Source organism: Cnephaeus nilssonii (genome assembly GCF_951640355.1).
Source record: "Cnephaeus nilssonii genome assembly, chromosome: 3".
NCBI classification, from domain to species: Eukaryota; Metazoa; Chordata; class Mammalia; order Chiroptera; family Vespertilionidae; genus Cnephaeus; species Cnephaeus nilssonii.
Genome location: NC_137074.1, coordinates 77,020,425 through 77,039,373, shown reverse-complemented (window position 1 = coordinate 77,039,373; position 18,949 = coordinate 77,020,425). Strand labels below are relative to the sequence as shown.

The 18,949-nt window shown below is 39.0% G+C and overlaps 2 protein-coding genes across 2 annotated transcripts; one reads left to right on the top strand and one right to left on the bottom strand.

Annotated features, from left to right (window-relative positions):
* Nucleotides 1–9,563: 9,563 nt before the first annotated feature.
* Nucleotides 9,564–10,238, top strand: LOC307097370 (triosephosphate isomerase-like; the record flags this gene model as incomplete). Its single annotated transcript, XM_079767393.1, has 1 exon — nucleotides 9,564–10,238. One exon carries the CDS (start codon nucleotides 9,564–9,566, stop codon nucleotides 10,236–10,238), a length of 675 nt encoding a protein of 224 aa, XP_079623519.1.
* Nucleotides 10,239–16,949: 6,711 nt separating this feature from the next.
* OR5K4 (olfactory receptor family 5 subfamily K member 4) lies at nucleotides 16,950–17,876 on the bottom strand (the record flags this gene model as incomplete). The annotated part of the gene is made up of 1 exon (XM_079767391.1): nucleotides 16,950–17,876. One exon carries the CDS (start codon nucleotides 17,874–17,876, stop codon nucleotides 16,950–16,952), a length of 927 nt encoding a protein of 308 aa, XP_079623517.1.
* Between the last annotated feature and the right edge of the window lie 1,073 nt (nucleotides 17,877–18,949).

Here is an 18,949-nt window from a genome sequence, read left to right as displayed (position 1 = left end):
TTACCATGCATCTCATAACTGATTGTGACAGTTCAGGGTGTTGAAATAGTCTGAAGGCTGCTGATCTTGACAATCTGGTTTATATGAATGAATTGCTCATCTTGCCTTTATGGTTCCCGATTGCAAGGCCTCCTTACCTATCTCCAAGTCTATCTCTGAAAATCAGATGCTGTCTTCCCAGTCATGGGGAAATTCAGGCATGGCCCAGCCCAGGGAGATCCATTTCCAAGAGTGTGAGAGACAGAAGACTGGTTTCACACTAGGAATGCCCACTCCTTCAGGGGAGCTTCCACACTTAACTACAAGGATATAGCCATACCCTCAAAAGAGAAATCATATCAAAATGTTCTATAGTTAGGCCCAGCATGTATATAAGAAACATGCATGTGCACACACATGAAACAAAAAAGACAATAGTGGTTGTTTTATTACAGATTACCCAGGAGAAGACATTTGACCCTGACCTAAAAAATATGTAGACATTTTCTCAGAAGGATTTGAAAGGGAATGATAAGCAAAGTATCAGAGGCATGAAAGCTCATGAAATGTTGAGTAAGAAAGTAGTCTCCAGTATGGCTGCAGCGTAGGGTGTGTTTAGAGAACTTGGCACTCATAATTATGTTATAGATACTTTACTCAACAGTTGATCCAATTTTGACATCCTCTGCCTAAAATAAATATGGAATGAATCAGCTATTCTTAATCAAGTAATTGCTCAGGAGATGTTCTAAAATCATTTGGTACATATCAGACTGGATCTTTGAATTTGTTGTTAGAGTAAAAGTCAGAATTCCTAAGAGAGATGTAGGAATTAAGAGATAGAAAGTAGTTGGCTAAGCTATACTCTTTAGAGAAATCATAACGTGAGACATGGAACTTGCTTTCTTCTTCTCTTCCCCTTCCTCCCTCCCTCTCTCCCTCCCTCCCTCCCTCCTTCCCTCTCTCCCTCCCTCCCTCCCTCCCTTCCTCACATAAAGTCTCTAATTTATGCCAGCTACAATACTAGGCACTATGGTTAAGCAATAAACAAAAGCAGATATGGTATCTGCCTTTTCTCCCCTTAAAAAAGTGGGGGGAGGGCCTCTCTCCCATGGGGCTGCATGGAGTTTCTTTCTCCTCAGCTAGGGCTGGAAGCCAGGATCAACGCTTTAGAATAATTGTCAGGGCTGCAATGAACTGGGCAGCCTTGTTTTCCTACCTTAGACATTTGTAAAATAAAAAATGGGGGGCAGTTATGGGAGACAGACATTAACCAATTAGTCATCCAAATGAATTTAAAATTACAACTTTACTATTATCAAGGCAAAGTTATTGGATATATGAAACTTATAATAGGGAGGTTTAGCCTTGTCTTAAAAGGCAATATAATGTAGTAGTTAACCCTGTGGACTCTAGAACCAGGATGCTTAATTTTGAATGTTGGCTATACTACTTTCTTTAGGTGATCATGAGAAAATTATGTAATCTATCTGTGCATCAATTTCCTCATAAAAATGGATATTATAATGGATTATACCCTGAAAATAGAAACTAAAAGGTAGGGGTTTTGTTTGTTTGTTTGTTTTTTAAAAATATATTTTATTGATTTTTTACAGAGAGGAAGGGAGAGGGATAGAGAGTTAGAAACATCGATGAGAGAGAAACATTGATCAGCTGCCTCCTGCACACCCCCTACTGGGGATGTACCTGCAACCAAGGTACATGCCCTTGACCGGAATTGAACCCGGGATCCTTCAGTCCACAGGCCAACGCTCTATCCACTGAGCCAAACCGGTTTTGGCTAAAAGGTAGTTTTAAGGCTTAATAAATTGTGCGTAAAGCACTAGAAGAGGGCCTACATAAATGCTCAATAAATGCTATCATCACTGCCACTGCCACTGTTATTGTTACTTGTGGTGGGTAGCGGAGTGGGGGAGGTGAAAGAGAACTTTCCTTCAAGAAGTGATGAGTGAGCTGAAATTGGAGGCTGAACAGCATTTACCAGGGGAAGAAGTGGGTGAGCTGTGAGACCATATACAAAGCCCCTATTTCTGGAGGGAATATGACCAATTCAAGGTACTAAAAGAGGGTCAGTGAGACAAAACAAATTAGGGGGGAAATGGTACAAGGGAGGGTGGCAAGGAGGGCAGGGGACAAATTATGTGGAGTTATTGTAAACAGTATTACAAATTTTGGTTTTCATTCTAACAGCAACAAGAATCCTTGGGAAGTTTTTATAAAGAAGGCTGACATGATCAGATTCACATTTTATAACTTAATTCTTGCTAGAAGCATGAAGAATAGATTGGAAGCTGGCAAAATTGGATATGGGCAAACTATTGAAATTTCCCAGGAAAGTGATTATGGGGGCCTGTCCTAGGTGGTGGAATGAGTGAATTGAACAAATTGGAGAAATCTTTAGGATATAAAATGAGCAGGACTTCATGAAAGAGTGGATGTAGGATTCAAAGACGAATTATCTAAAATTCTGGCTTATGCAGTAGGGTGATGATGGTAATCATTGAGTCTGGAAATACTGGACGAAGATCAAGTTTGGGGAAAGGGGTACAGAAGATAAGTCTGATTTCACATGTGCTACGTTTGAGGTGCCTTTGAGACTTCTAAAAGAAGATGTTAATTGGCAACTGAATATTAGGGTTTAGGACTCAGAGGAGAGGTCTGAACATACATTTATGTAAAGATATATATTTGTGTGTCAATTACCTAGAGGTGGTTTCTGAAGCTGAGAGATGACCCAGGCAATAGAGTCTAGAGCAAGGCTGCCAAGAGAAATATAATGTAAGCCACATATGTAATAGATAATTTTCCAGTAACCACATTAACCTTTTGCACTCGGATGTCGAGATTAAAATTACTCTTTGAATGTATCAATAATTTGAAATATAAAAAAATCCAAATAAATAAGTTTGTATGAAAAGAAACTCCAGTTTTTTATTCTACTGCCGCGCTTTGTAAAGTCTGGGGTATTTAAAAAATTAAATCCCGAGTAGAATAAAGGAATCGAGAAAAAAGCAAGCGAGTGCAAAGGGTTAAAAGATAGTTAAAAGAAACATATGAGCTAATTTTAATAATGTATATTTTATTTAGTAAAATACATCTAAAATATCATTTCAACAGATAGTCAATATAAAATTATTAATAAAATATTTTACATTATTATTTCATACCAAGTCCTCAAAATCTGTTGTGATTTTTTAATACTTATAGTGCGTGTAACTCAGACTATATATAGTTTAAGTATTCAGAAGCCATGTGCTTAGTGGCTACCTACTGGACAGCACAAGTCTAGGGCTAGGGAGGGGAAAAAAGAGCAGAGAGGGAGCAAAGGGAGAGGAAGAGAGATAGGGTAATGTAGTAAAAGCTAAAGAGATAGTATTTCTAAAAAACAAAGCAAAAAACAGTTAGTGGTCAAAAGATTCAACTGACTTCAGACTTCGACATTGAAAAAGGGGGTGAAGTTCTGTTCTATTTTGGAAAACCTTAATTGACCTTACACTCTTTAGTTCCTATTTTTCCCAATTTTTAACATCAAACTTATTAAAAGGCATTCTATATCTGCTATTTTCATTAACTCTCTTTAATTGTCTGCAACCTACATTCAGTCTCATCATTTTGTAAAAGCTGCACTCCCCAGTGTTTCGTCCTTCAAGTCCAATTATCTTTCCAGGACATCTGTTCTCCTTGACCTATCTAAAATATTTGAAAGTTTAAACATTTTCTCATTCTTAAAACTGCTTCTTTCCATCTCAATACAGGCATCTTTTGTTGGCCATCTCTAATCATTTCTTCTCTCTTAGAACATTGGTAACTCACAACTGGATGAGACTGGCTCCCAAGTCTTCATTTGCAGCCCTAGTCACTCCACATAAATGAGGTCTGTGGGGCTAGTATCTAACCATCGCCTCAAACTAGCCATACTTGAAAGGGAAATCACCTTGTAACGTGAAGGAGCTTTTCCTCCTCACTCCCCTCGGCTGTCATACCATGTGAAAGAGATTGGTCAGAAACAGCATCCCTGAGAAAACAATACATACACTGAGTTCTGGAGGCACCAAAGAGTTAACCAGATAACAGGGGAAGAAGAAAGGGAACAGTATTCAGGGACACCCTTCAGGGCAAACCAGCTGGCCCCCACCCCTGTACCAGGCCTCTATCCTATCTAATAAAAGAGTAATATGCAGATTGATCATCACTGCAACACACAATATAGCTGCCCCCATGTGGTCAAAGATCCTGTCCCCATGTGGACACAAGATGTCCAACAGGGGAGGGCAGTTGGGAGGCACCCGGCCTGCAAGGGAGGGCAGTTGGAGATGATCAACCCTGCAGGAGAGGGCAGTTAGGAGTGACCAGGCCAGCAGAGGAGGGAAGTTGGGGGCAAACAGGCTGGCAGCGGAGTGGTTAGGGGGTGATCAGGCTGGCAGGCAGAAGCGGTTAGGGGCAATCAGGAAGGCAAGCAGGCAAGCAGTTGGGAGCCAGCAGTCCTGGATTGTGAGAGGGATGTCCGACTGCCCGTTTAGGCCCGATCCCAGCGGGCCTAAACCGGCAGTCGGACATCCCTCGAGGGGTCCCAGATTGGAGAGGGTACAGGCTGGGCTGAGGGACAACCCCCCTCCGTGCACAAATTTCGTGCACCGGGCCTCTAGTATTTATATATCACATTTACAAAATGTGAGAAAAATATACTTATATTTATATATCACATTTTCTTTATCCCTTCATCTTTTGATGGACACCTAGGTTGTTTCGTTGTCTTGTTTATAGTGAATAATGTTGCAAAGAACATGAGAGTGCAGATTTATTCAAAATCATAGTTTTATTTTCTTTGAATAGATATCCAGAAGTGGGATTGCTTGATCATATAATAGTTCTATTTCTAATTTTTGAGAGACCTTCATACTGTTTTCTATAGGGCTGTACCAATATGCCCACCAACAGTGCTCTAGCATTCCCTTTTCTCCACATCCTTGCTAACCCTTATCTCTTGTCTCCTTAATAACAGCCATTTTGTTGTTATATGAAAACTAGAGGCCCGGCGCATGAAATTCATGTGCAGCTACAGTCCCTAGGCCTGACCTGAGATCAGGGCCATCTTCCCCAGCTGCCGGCAGCCGGCCCCGCCACCCACCGCCACCCACCCCCAGGTCCCCATTTCCCATCGGGCAATCGGAACCTGCCAGCTTGGGGTGAGGGGGGGGGGGGGGAGAGAAGGATCTAGAAGTTCATCAGCAGGCCCCAATCAGGCAATCAGAGCCTGCAAAGTTTGTTGGCAGGCCCCGATCAGGCAATCAGGGCCTGCAGGCTGAGGGCAGCTCTTGCATTGAATGTCAGCCCCCTGGTGGTCAGTGTGTGTCATAGTGACCAGTTGTTCCACCGTTCATTCCATTTGCATATTATCCCTTTATTATATAGGATATGCATAGCCCATGGACATGGGCAATAGAGTAGTGAAGACTGGAGGTGGGTAGGTATGGGCTAGGGGAAGGGAAGTAAGAGGGGGAAACGGGAGATATCTGTAATACTATCAACAATAAAAATATATTTTAAAAAAGATACTCATCACATTTCTAATCACATGTTTAATGTCTCTTTCCCATTATTCAAGCTTCAAGAAGGTAGAAATGCAATCTTGTTTCTTTATGTGTTCCTAGCACCAAGGACAGTGCCTCACACATAATAATTATTTGTTGAAAGAGAATGAATGAATAAGGACAACTTTCTTTTTCTGGGTAACTCTTTTTCACCTATCAATAACCGAAGCCAGAAGTTATATCCTCCATGTTGGGTTACAGTCAAATCTGATACATCTTTGGATCCCTGGGGCCTAGTTTGGAACTTGGTACATGATTCAGATATCATAGATATTTGTCAAATAATAATAAACTCTTGGCCAGGAGTTGATAATTGTTAGAAACTGAGTGATGGGTATATGAGTAGAGTTCATTACACTGTTCTTTCTCCTTTCATCTATATTTTTAAATTTTCCATCGTAAAAAGTGAAAACATTTATATTCACCTAAAGTCAAGCGAAAGTGTAGTCAAAGATGATCTTGCGGTTTCTGGCTGCAGCAAACCAGTAGAAGGTGGTGTGGTTCACTGGGTGGATGGAGTGGAGCTGATTCCAGACTCAAATGCACATGTGCATGGGCTAGCTTGGAGAGGGTTTTTTCACCCCAGTGGAAGTTCTTCGAAGGTCAATAACGGGGATGAAAGAATAAGTTTTGATTTCAATTACTTGAGGGCATCTCCAGTCAGCTGTGCAATAGTTAGCAGCTACAATAAATTAAAATCTCTGCCTTAAACAATGAGCTATGAGAGGGTTTCTGGATGGTAACCTTCCCTGTCATGATCCTCGATGGCCTCTGGGGCTCTGATCTGACTGACCACCAGCAACTGCCCCGCTATCTAGGGAGTCTGCAGTAAACACTGTGCCCACGAGTGCTTCCTGCACACTTCTCACCCACCCTCTCCCCTTCTCCTTTACCACAGTTTTATTTCTACTGGGGAGCGATTTATTGACATGGGTGAGGCCCTGTGGGTGTCACAGCTTTATGTTCAGCAGCAGGTAGGGTGTCAAGAAAATTCTGGTTCCCTTTTGACTGCACCACCTTCTGACTGCAAGTCGCTTGACCTTTCTGAATCTCAAATGCTGCCTCTGAAAAGTAAGGATAACAATCGTGGCGACTTCACAGGGCTGACGCGAGGATGAAAGCACGCAAAGGGTTCAACACAGAGCCTGGCACAGTGTGAGCGGTTGACAAACAGGAGCCATTATCATCGCCAGCGCGGAGTCCTCCTGGCTCTCCTCCTGGACATCGGGAGAGCTGCCGCAGGAGCGGGGCAGGCTGCTCCGCCGTGGCCGCTGGCTCCCGTGGGTGCGTGGTCCCATGAAGGACTCCAGGCCGGGGTGTTAGGGTGGCAGCGGGACAGGATGGCAGAGGCAGGAGCTGCGCTGTGGGACCCGGGAACGGAGCGGGGTTGGCGGCTGGCCCGGGGAAGGGGCCGTGGGCTCACGGAGGCCGGAGGGTCCCACTCACAGCCCCGTTTGCCTCAGTCCCCCACCGCCACTGCCACCGCAGCTGCCAACCCGGCTTTGTCCGGAAGAACGTCCGGAAGGTCGTTCGGCTGTCTGGTCTAATTACCATATTACCCTTTTATTATAGATTTCAGCCGATATACATATACCTGTTAGTGTATTCAAATGTTTAGCCTAGGATGAAATTTTATTTATTTGTTTGTTTAAAAGTATTATATAGAAGTCAATTATTTAGCTACTTTGAAAATAACTTTCAATTTATGTTCCTGAATTATTTAATAGAGTTTGTCTGTATTCTTACCTCTATATACAGTATTTTGAAATTTTACCTTGTAATCAGGAAAGGTGAGGATGAATTGCTATTTGATTTTCATCTTAGTTTCCCATGGCCTTCAATTTTGAGAAGAACTAGAAAATAAGAAGTTGAAATCTAAGGAAAAAAATTTAAATGCTAGATAATTCAAATAAATAAATATTTGTGAATGCTAATATTAAAAGTAAAAATAATTTAGAATACTTCCCTTACCTAGATTTCACTAAGGAGAGTTTCTTGTAACACTTCATTGTTTTCTTTATGATGTTTAGTTCTCATAGAATTTCAGATATAAATTTTATTCTCTAAAACACTTGGGGTCAAAAGAATGAAAATCTGCCTGGCCCACATGGCTCAATGGTTGAGCATTGACCTATGAACCAGGAGGTCACGGTTCAATTCCCAGTCAGGGCACATGCCTGGGTTGTGGGCTCAGTCCCCAGTGTGGGGTGTGCAGGAGGCAGCCAATCAATGATTCTCTCTCATCATTGATAGTTCTATCTCTCTCTCCCTCTCCCTTCCTCTCTGAAATCAATAAAAATAATTTTTAAAAGAGAAAATGACCTTTAAAAAAGTCACTAAGGTCATTTGATGATAGCTGATCCTTATGTAACTGACAGTATTTTTACAGTTCTATTCATTATTTTGTGCATAAAATTAAAACCAGCAGAAAAGAGTATCAGGTTGGTTTGACCTGTTACTGGAGGAATTAACATGGTTCTTGAAAAATAATTAGCATTTTGAAAGGAGACTAAAACGTGTGGTAGGTTTAGCCAGGATCATCGACTTCTTAATTCTGATTTGAATTGATCCCTACATCTTGGCAGGGGTGAAAGAGAGGGAATAAAAAAGAAACCCTCATTGGAATATTTGATATCATTATTTAGTCTTACATATGAATTAATGAGTTCTCCTTCCTTTTTAGTTTACCCCAGCTGCCTTTATTTTTCTTACCCTGTTTCCTCCCCTTCTTTTCACTAATCACTCTTCATTATTCTCTGTTAGTCTGTAATGAGTCACTTCCTCCCCAACCCCACCACTAGTTATAGATATAAAACTGAAGGGATTTCTCTGTTATGTTCATTCCTTTATTTCCATCACTTGAACAGTGTCTGGCCCTTTGTAGTGCTCAAAAAATATTTGTTGAATGAATGAAAAAAAAAAAAAAATGACATTCCCCTGCTCAAGAATTTGTAATTGGCCGAAACCGGTTTGGCTCAGTGGATAGAGCGTCAGCCTGCGGACTGAAAGGTCCTGGGTTTGATTCCAGTCAAGGGCATGTACCTTGGTTGCAGGCACATCCCCAGTGGGAGGTGTGCAGGAGGCAGCTAATTGATGTTTCTCTCATTGATGTTTCTAACTCTCTATCTCTCTCCCTTCCTCTCTGTAAAAAATCAATAAAATATATATATTTTTTTAAAAGAATTTGTAATTGCCCTCAATGGTTTCCAAACCAGATTGATTTTCCTTATTACGGTGTTCCAGATGCTCCCATCTGCCTGTATCTTATCTATCACCTTGTTTCTTCCTTTCACCTCAGGGTACTTGGCAACGTACACCCCTTCACTCTTCCTCTGTGCCCTTGCTTTAATTAATTTGCTCATAATATTTCCCTCACCTAAAACACTTTCTCCCTCTCTTCCCATCCAATGCTTACTCATCCTTGAACTCAAATCTGATCTCCTCCATGAGGACTTTTCTAGGTTCTTTAAATTGAATTGATTTTTCCATCCCCTGAACTACATGATACTTACTGGCTTTTATAATACACTCATAGCCCTGCGCACAAATCCGTCCATCAGTAGGTCGCTGCCGCCCTCCTGTAGATCCCCCTTTCCCCCTCCCCCCATAGTTTGCTGCCCTGCCCGCTCCTGTAGGTCTCCGCACTCACTTGTAGTTCGCTGCCCCACCCTCCTGCAGATCCATGATCCGATGGTAACACAGTTGGTTGTTACAATCAAGTACTCACAATACACAGGATATTGGAAAAGACAACAGGTAGAGTGGACACAGAATGTGAACATGGTGGAGATAGAAAGTTCTTAGTTTTTACTTTTGGCTCCTGACAACAAGCTCATAATCTAGTGGAGAGAAAGAACTTACATTGCTAAATAATGTGCAATGTAGGCTGTGATATTAAAAGTGCAAACATGTTATATGAAAAAAAACATGGTAAAGGAGAATCCTGATCTTCAGTGTGTTGGCTCCTGTGCCATGGCACCCTCCAGGAAGTTTTTCATGAGGGGCAATTGGAAGATGACTGGATGGAAGATGAGTTTGGGGGAGCTTATCAGCACTCTGAAGGTGGCCGACACCGAGGTGGTTTGTGCACCAGCCACCACCTACATTGATTTCACCAGGCAGAAGCTAGATGCCAAGATTGCTATGACTGCTCAGAACTGCTACAAAGTAACTAATGGGGCCTTTACTGGAGAGACCAGTCCTGGCATGATCCAAGACTGTGGAGCTACGTGGGTGGTCTTAAGACACTTGGAAAGAAGGCTTGTGTTTGGGGAATCAGATGAGCTAATTGGGCAGAAAGTGGCCCATGCCCTGGCTGAGGGACTTGGAGTGATCACCTACACTGGGGAGAAGCTATATGAGAGGAAAGCTGGCATCATGAGAAGGTCGATTTTGAACAAACAGGTCATTGCAGATAACATGAAGAACTGGAACAAGGTTCTTCTGGCCTATGAGCCTATGTGGGCCATTGGTACAGGCAAGACTGCAACACCCCAACAGGCCCAGGAAGTAGACAGAAAGCTCTGGGGATGGCTTAAGTCCAATGTCTCTGATGCAGTGACTCAGACCACCTGCATCATTTATGTGGACGGGGCAACCTGCAAGGAGCTGCCAAGCCAGTCTGTGTGGATGCTTCCTAGTGGGTGAGGCATTCCTCAAACCCAAATTCGTGGACATCATCAATGTGAAACAATAAGCCTCATTCATCTTCCCTACCTTTCATGCTCCGCAAGGGATTACAAAGTTCAGAAGCCTAATAACTGCCCTCCCATCCCTGCACGTACATCTAATGGTGTCACCTGTCCCCTTTCATGGCCTAGTCCAAACTATACCTCTTTCTTTACCCATTCACACCTTCCCCTGTGTTGGTCAGGACCAGGCCAATCCCTTCTCCACTTACTTTAGTAATTAGAATGAAACATGTCACCAAAGTGGTTTCTCTTTGGCTGACAGCTAGAAGAGGTGGAGTTTGCTTATGGGTCCCCTCAGTCCCCACTGAAGGCAGGAAAGAGAAGCCATCCTCCTCTCCCATCTCCCACCATGGAGCCAAGGACTGAGAGAGAGCCCTGTCCTCTCCTCAGAGGTCAGGGGTGCTGCTCTCCCCACTGGTGCTAATGCCTGTGTGTGTTGTGCATGTGAGCAGTCCCATTTGGGGTGTGAGGGTGTGGGGGGAGATAAACACCTGGCACCCACACACAAAAAGCATCATAATAATAAAAGGCCAAGAGGCGTCACGACCAAAACAACCAAACGACTGGTCACCATGAGGTACATGGGGCACCTCTTGGACGGCGCCCCACAGGGCGCCTCCTCGTGCAATGGAAGGTGGGAGGCAGGATGCCTCCTCACAGCAGTGGGAGGTGGGAGGCGGGGCGCCTTCTCGCACGATTTTAATTGCGCTGTGCTTTTAGTAGTGAAAGAAGTGAATGGAGGAAGAAATATTTCCCAAATGGAAGTGTCATCTTGGATAAACCTTGCAAGGTAAGTAGAATAATAAGCAGCAAAAATATGTAAGGAAAAGAAGCCTTGGAGAAGTGCATGATAATAGCTTGGAAGTTTGGAAGAACAAAATCTAATAATAAAAAATTTAAAAAGGATAGTAAACTAGGGTGACTGAAGCTTTCTTATATTTATAAGGAAACACCACAGTAATAATTGCTGTGAGCAAGATCCACTAGTGAGAAAAACTTTAAGGAGAAAAAGATATATTTGTTGCTTTATTTTATTTTATTTTATTTTATTTATTTTATTAAAGGGCCATTGCAGGAAGATTCCTGCAATAGGGCTTCCTGTGGCGGTCTGCTTCCCGCCCTTCTCCCCTGCTTCCCTCCCTTCTCTGCAGCCCCACCTGCTTTCCTCCCTTCTCCGCCGCCCCACTTGCTTGCTTCTCTGAAGGTTCGCTCCCTTCTGAAGTGCTTGGCTTCCTTCTACGCTGTCTTCAGTCTTCGCTCTGCGCCTGGATATGCAAATTAACCGCCATCTTGGTTGGGTTAATTTGCATACTCACTCCTGATTGGCTTGTGGGCGTGGCTTGTGGGCATAGTGGAGGTATGGTCAATTTGCATGTTTCTCTTTTCTAGATAGGATTTTATTTTATTTTATTTATTTTATTTTATTTTATTTACTAGAGGCCCGGTGCACAAAATTTGTGCACGGGTAGAGTCCCTAGGCCTGGCTGGCAATCAGGGCCGATCTGTGGGACAACTGGTGGTGTGATCAGGGACCCCCACTGGCACTCGCCTTGGATGGCTTGGGGCCTGCAGACTGGAGGCAGCCTGATGGTCAGTGCGCATCATAGCATCCAGTCGTTCTGCTGTTCAGTCGATTTGCATATTAGGCTTTTATTATATAGGATTATTGATAAAATTACAGATACCCCCTATTTTTCCTACATTTCCCACACCTCCAACCAGTCCCCACTCCAGAAGTAAAAAAAATTAATAAAAAATTCAAAATAAGCAGTAGAAGAATAGAATAAGTTCATTGATTACCACATAAATACTATTCATAATCAAATGATATTATTTAAAGCTAACAAACCAAATTATTAGCTTATTGGATATGCAATAAATGTATAAAGGTAACAATAATTCAAACCATCTGAAATACAAAAAAATATATAAAAAGTAAATAAAGCAAGCCTTAAAAGTAAACAATAAATATAACATAATACCATTGGTAAATACCAGTTAAATATGAGCATTTAGACCAAACACATCAGTCATGGAAATTAATGTGAATGGGATAACTTCAACTATTACAATAAAAAGATTTGAAGATTTTAGCAAAAAGGAAACTCAGCTCTTTATTTTATATAAAAAACTAAAAGTGATTTTTAAAAGCTCCAAATAAATGTATAACTAGAGATGTGTCAGATAAAGTATAGGAAACAATCTAAAAATTCACAAGAGACCAGTTGAATGAATTCACAATGGAGTACTTTGTAACCATATAAAAAAGGAGAAATATCAGTACATATAATATGGAATGATTTTCAAATCATGTAGTAAAGTAAAAGAAAAACTTTTAAGGCACAAAATGTGTATGTGTTTGTGTGTCTGTGCATGTGTGCTATCATTTGAGTGAGAAAGAAGGGGAAATAAAATTTTGTAGACATGCATGTATGTTTGTGTGTTTTCTGGTTTTTAAAAAATAACACAGGAAGTATGGATCAGAAACTAGTGAATATTATTGCTTATAGGGACTATTCAGAAAAATATCTAATTCCCGTTCTGAGGCAGGAAAATGTACAAGTTTAGCTTAGATGTGTTGTACCAGAGAACAAGAAATCAGAGACTACTGCAGTCATATCAGAAGGTCTCAGAAACCATCTTAAAGTTTTTGAGTTTTTTTACATGCCAAATTTGAGATAAGGAATAACAATTATAATGGATTTAGGCTGATAAAACATATATAATCAATGGGTTCATAATGATAATATTTAAAATATTAATTATCCCCATAGGATATTAGAAAAAGAACTCATTTTGAAAACTGGTACTTAGATTTGTTAATTCTGCTTTTTCTGTGGGAATTGAATCTATTTTGTTGTACTCTTGGTTTTGTCTTCATTGAGGAAATAAAGCTTTGAATCTATACAGTGAAAGAGAAAGAGAGGAAGAGTGAAGGAAAGAGTAAGGCAGGGGAGTGAGGTTGGGAGAGAAAAAGAGTAGAGGAAAGTGAAGTAGACAGGAGGAAAGGAGAGGGAAGGATAGAGATGGAAAAGGGGAAGAGAACAAATGGAAAAGGGGAGGGATGGAAAAAGAAAGGAAAAAGAAAAGAAAGGAAAGGGAAGGGAAGGGAAGGGAAGGGAAGGGAAGGGAAGGGAAGGGAAGGGAAGGGAAGGGAAGGGAAGGGAAGGGAAGAAAAAAGCAGAGCCAAGAAGGCAAAGATAAAAGAAATAAAGTTTCCAACACTATGTAGAATAATGAATGAAAAAAAAATGCCAAAGATAAGTATCCTGAGATTTGATAAAGCCAGATATAAAGAAATTTCTAAAGGTTCCCAGAGAGGTAACAGAAGGACATGCAATTTCTCAAAAGTAGCACAACTTGGTGGAAAATATTTGCATGTCCCTAATAAAAATTGATTATTTAATTATTGAAAATTGTGATATACCATCAAGGATCAGAGAAATAGGGAGGGATTAATAAATAAATAAATATTAATTTACCATAACTAAGAAATATAAAGACAAATTTTTAGAGAAATAGCTAAAACAATTACAAAGTGGCTGTAGCTAAAATGCAGAGGTCTTGGTAAGCAGAAGACTAGCCATTTTAGGATGCACCTTTTAGTACTACTTTAAAAATTGGTCTCTGACTAACAATTTTAAAGTAAAAATAAAATAAAAGGAGCAACAGAGAGGGAGACTAGTCTGAATCATTTGGTAATATGCAGGTGAGGGGGGATGGCAGCATGGAATTGTGTGAAGGTAATGTAAATGGAGAGAGCTGGACACAGTCCAGATAGATTTTAGAGACAGAGTTGACAGATCTTGTGAAAGTTTGAATGTGATAGCAAAGAGAGATGGAAAATTATTCCTAATTTCTTCCTTGATCAACTGATTAGAGGCTGCCACCATCAAGACAGAGAAGACAGGAAGAACCAGGCTTTGGGGAGAATTCAAGAATTGCTTTTTGATCATGCTAAACTTCAGATGTCTTTGAGACATTTGAATAACTATGTCCTGCTTGGCAGTTGGATACATGAGTCAGGAGATTAGAGAACATGTCAGAACTGGAAATGTACATTATGAGTCATCTTCATGTTGATGATATTAAAAGCCATAAAAAATATATGGAGTCACATGAAAGGAAAGAATAAAAAGGATAGACTAGAGAATTTTATATCTAAAACTTACAGAATCTTAACATTCAGACTAAGGTGAGAGGCAGAAGACTCTTCCAATCATAAAAGTCATTGCTGCTTAGTTTAATTACTTCTTAAAATGTCTCTCTTCCCTAGTAAAATGTAAGTATAGATATTGGGACTCTCTATTTTTTTTTCTATTTTTTGTTGTTGTTGTTGTTGAGCAGACTAATTGACTAGAAATAGACCTCTCTGCATATGCAAGGCCTGTGAGTGTATGGCTATGTATGAGCAAAAAGAAGTCATAAGAAATCAGTGAGTAAAGGAAGAGTTAATAAATGTTTTTTAACTAATGGTGAGCCATAAAAAAAAAAAATCAAATTTTAATTCTCACTTAACAGCATTCTATTTTTTTAAATATATTTTTATTGATTTCAGAGAAGGGTGAGGGAGAGATAGAAACATCAATAATGAGAGAGAATCATAGATCGGCTGCCTCCTGTCACCCCACAATGGGGATCGAGCCTGCAACCCTGGCATATGCCCTGACAGAGAATCAAATCGTGACCTCCTGGTTCATAGGTCAATGCTCAACCACTGAGCCATGCCAACTGGGCTCACTTAAGAACATTCTAAAATGAATTCCAGTTGAGTAAGAGTGTTGTGCATAAAACTTTAAGATATGAGAAACAAAAAATACAAATTATGTTTATCAAATATCTCTGAATGGTGAAACATAATTTTAACTCAAAGAGAAGAGATAAACAGCTAACCAATTTATCTAGGACCATTCACTTATCAACCTTTTCTTTCCTCATTGATTAGTGAGGCTCTTCTTATTTTATATGGGGGTAATAAAATGTGGATAATCTGATATTTTTAATTGATCTATCTACTGATTTTTGACTTAAAATCGAATTGCTTTAATTGTTGAAACTTTGTCATATATTTTAAACTATATACATCAAGTCTGTTTGTTTTATTGGTTATTATTTTTCTAGAAAAAATAGAATTATTTTGCCAGGTTCTCAAAAAAGTCCTGCTTGAATATTTATTTGAGTTAAATTAATCTGTGGATAATATTTGTAGAAACAAGCCAAATAAAGTTACATCCTCAATTCATGCCATATGTTAATAAATTCCAGGCCGAATCCGAAGTGAAGTGCAAAAAATTTAAAATATATATTAAAAAAAAAAAAAACGAGGAGGAGAGAAGAAAAAGAGGAAAATAAATATTGATTAATAGTAGATCTTAGATTAAGAAATTTTAAACAAAAAGCATAAAAATCATATAATACAAAAATCAACATATATGACTATATCAAATTTTTATCAATTCTAAATAACAAATATTAATACAAAGAAATAATTTTCCACAAATAGTTTCAACACTTTAATATTTTTTCTATAAATAATTATACAAATAAATCAGGAAATAACTGGAAGACTCAAAGAACAAATGAACAGATAATTCATAGAAGTAAAAATGGCCAATAAACACACAAAAAATTAATTTTAGCCCTGGCTAGTTGGCTCAGTGGATAGAGCATTAGCCAGCGAACTGAAGGGTCCCAGGTTTGATTCCGGCCAAGGGCACATGCCCGGGTTGCAGGCTCAACCCCCAGATCGGTGCAGGAGGCAGCCGATCAATGATTCTCTCTCATCATTGATGTTTCTATTTCTCTCTCCCTCTTCCTTCTTTTCTGAAATAAATTAAAAAATATTTTAAAAAATTAATTTCACTATTACTTAAAATATAAAAAATAAACAATGACCTTATTAATGTTTTTAAATGCTTATTGAGTGTTTACTATGTAAGTAGCTATTCTATGTTCCATAATACATAACATGATTGATGCTTGTAAAAAGGTAAAGGACCTTAATCATACTTTAGGCTAAAGTAGATCTTAATCTACTATAGCCAACTTGTTATAATTCATTGTTAATTATTCTACAAAATGTATATATGATTGTGTGTGTGTGTGTGTGTTTCTCCACATTTGTGGGTCTTATCTAGATTAAACTTCATTGCTTTAAAAATAGATTACTGCAATTAGCAGTTTGCTTCTTGTCTCTCTCCCCCCAAACTAATCTACGAGTGTCTGCCAGATCATTTTTCTGAATGAAAATGATCAGACTCCTGCCAGGAAATTTTAAATGTTTCAAATACTCTACGTAGGATTAGATATAATGTCTTCCATTAATTAGACAAAGTTAATCCAGGCAAATTCTTCTATACATTTAAACGTTTAATTTGATGCTGTGTTGATTTATTGAGGTTTGGAACAATAGTCTGAAACAATTCCATGAGAGTAATGAGGGTTGATAATGAAAGTTTCTTGGGTTTCCTCCTGCTTTACTTGGTAAAGGTGGAATTTGGATTAAGATTTGCCAGATGATTTTGAAATTCCAATCATAAATCTTTTTAGGAAAAATAATCTAATGATTTAGAGATTATTATTTTATATAAAAACCTATTTTCCTTTTTCTATGTCCCTTATCTAGAAAACTATTTTAATAAATTAAATTTTTTTCCATTGAGGATGCTCATTTATGAATATGATTCCTCATAATTTTTTTCAGAACATTTATCACCTCCTTATTTCTCAGGCTATAAATAAAAGGGTTTAATAAAGGAATTACTATTGTGTAAAAAATTGCCACTGGTATATCTTTATCCCCTTTTTCAAATGGTCGAATATACATGAGAAGACAAGTATAGAATATCAAGACAGAGAAAAAGTGGGATGCACAAGTAGAAAATGCTTTACCTCTCCCTTCTTTGGATTTCATTTTGAAAACAGTAAAAAGGATGCAAATATAAGAAATTAAGACAGTGGCAATGGTGAAGATTTGAATTGGCATTGAAAAAATATATATCATTAACTCGTTAATGTAAGGGTCAGTGCAGGAGAGTCTATAGAGTGGAAGGATATCACAAAAAAAATGGTCAATTTTATTAGACCTGCAGAAAGTTAACCTTAAAAGAAGCCCTGCATGGATCATGGAATGCAGGTTACTAGCTATGAAGGTCCCTATAGTCATCTGAATGCAGAGTTTCTTTGACATCCTGGAGTGGTACTGCAGTGGGCTACATATGGCCACATAGCGATCATAAGCCATTGCCGCCAAGAGAAAGCAATCTGCAGTTTCAGCAAGGCAGAGAAAATAAAATTGTGCCACGCATTCATTGAGGGAAATCATTCTGCCCTCAGAAAAGAAGTTCTCTAACATCTTGGGGGTAATGGCACAGGAACAACAGGAATCCATCAGAGCCAGGTTGCCCAGAAAGATGTACATTGGTGTGTGAAGACGATGCTCCATAAATATCAATGCCACCAGGCCAAGATTGCCCACCATGGTGATCAGATAGATGGCAAAGAACACTAAAAACAGAAGACTCTTCAGCACTAGATGATCTGTAAATCCTATAAGGATAAACTCAGTTGTCAAGGAGTGATTTTCCTTAGCCATTCTTGGCTTCTTGGCTGAGATAGAAATCTTAGAGAAATTAGATTCTGAAGTAGAGGGGTCTAATTCTCCCCTCTAATATTTCCGTATGCAAAAAGGAAAAACTCTCTTCACTCCTCCTATGCTGTCTCCTGAAAACTAGCACACGCACAGTAGGTCAAGTCTGTGAGAAGAAAAATATGACAGATATTCTAGAAATGCCTGCATGGATTCCCAAGACAGAATAGCTTTTCTGCATGAATTATCCAATACTGATGTGAAAATTCCTGGTCAGTCTATATAATTTGGCATTTACAAAATTACTAAACATTTTCTTATGATGTTTCTTTCTCCAGGAAATAAATAAATAAATTTAAAATACTTTCCTATGGGACTGATGTGGTGTTTGAAAATAAATTGTTCTTTAGACATTTAAAATGTCTAATATTAAAAATTCCACAGAATCACCGTGGGCTTTTTAAGTAGTTTTCTAGCTTAGTATCTCTTCACAGCTAGTTTTATCAGGGAATATTTTAAAGAAAGACCTACTCATCTTTAATACAGGATAAGAATATAAGTTACTATTTATACCATTTTCTATTCATTTCAACATTCTGAATCCTATATTAATATAACACATTCCTCAAGAAATTATTTTTAATAATTATCTGTTTATTCTAATACTTTGTGTCTCTGTTTTAAGTATGGTACATGCATATCTATGGTTATGAGATTTGACAACTAAGTCTCCAATTACAGAGTTCATATTCCTATCTTGTACTCTCTCAAACTTCTTATATAATAACTAATGTCTTCACTTTTGGTGAATTCCATGGAAGTTCTGCATTTATTTTATGATTATTTACATTTATAAACTCATTTATTCCTAACCCACCATATGTTCATTGGAACTCAATGATCACCCAAGTTTCTTATAAATTTGTTATAGTTTAGAAACCATATATTGCAAGAAACATGGGTTTTTAAGAATGCCAAAATCATTTTTCTTTTCTTCCTGAAATTGCTAAACATATTTGGCCTCATTCTTTAGATAGACAATTTTGAAGAAAAATCTACAATGGTTAATCAAAATATGC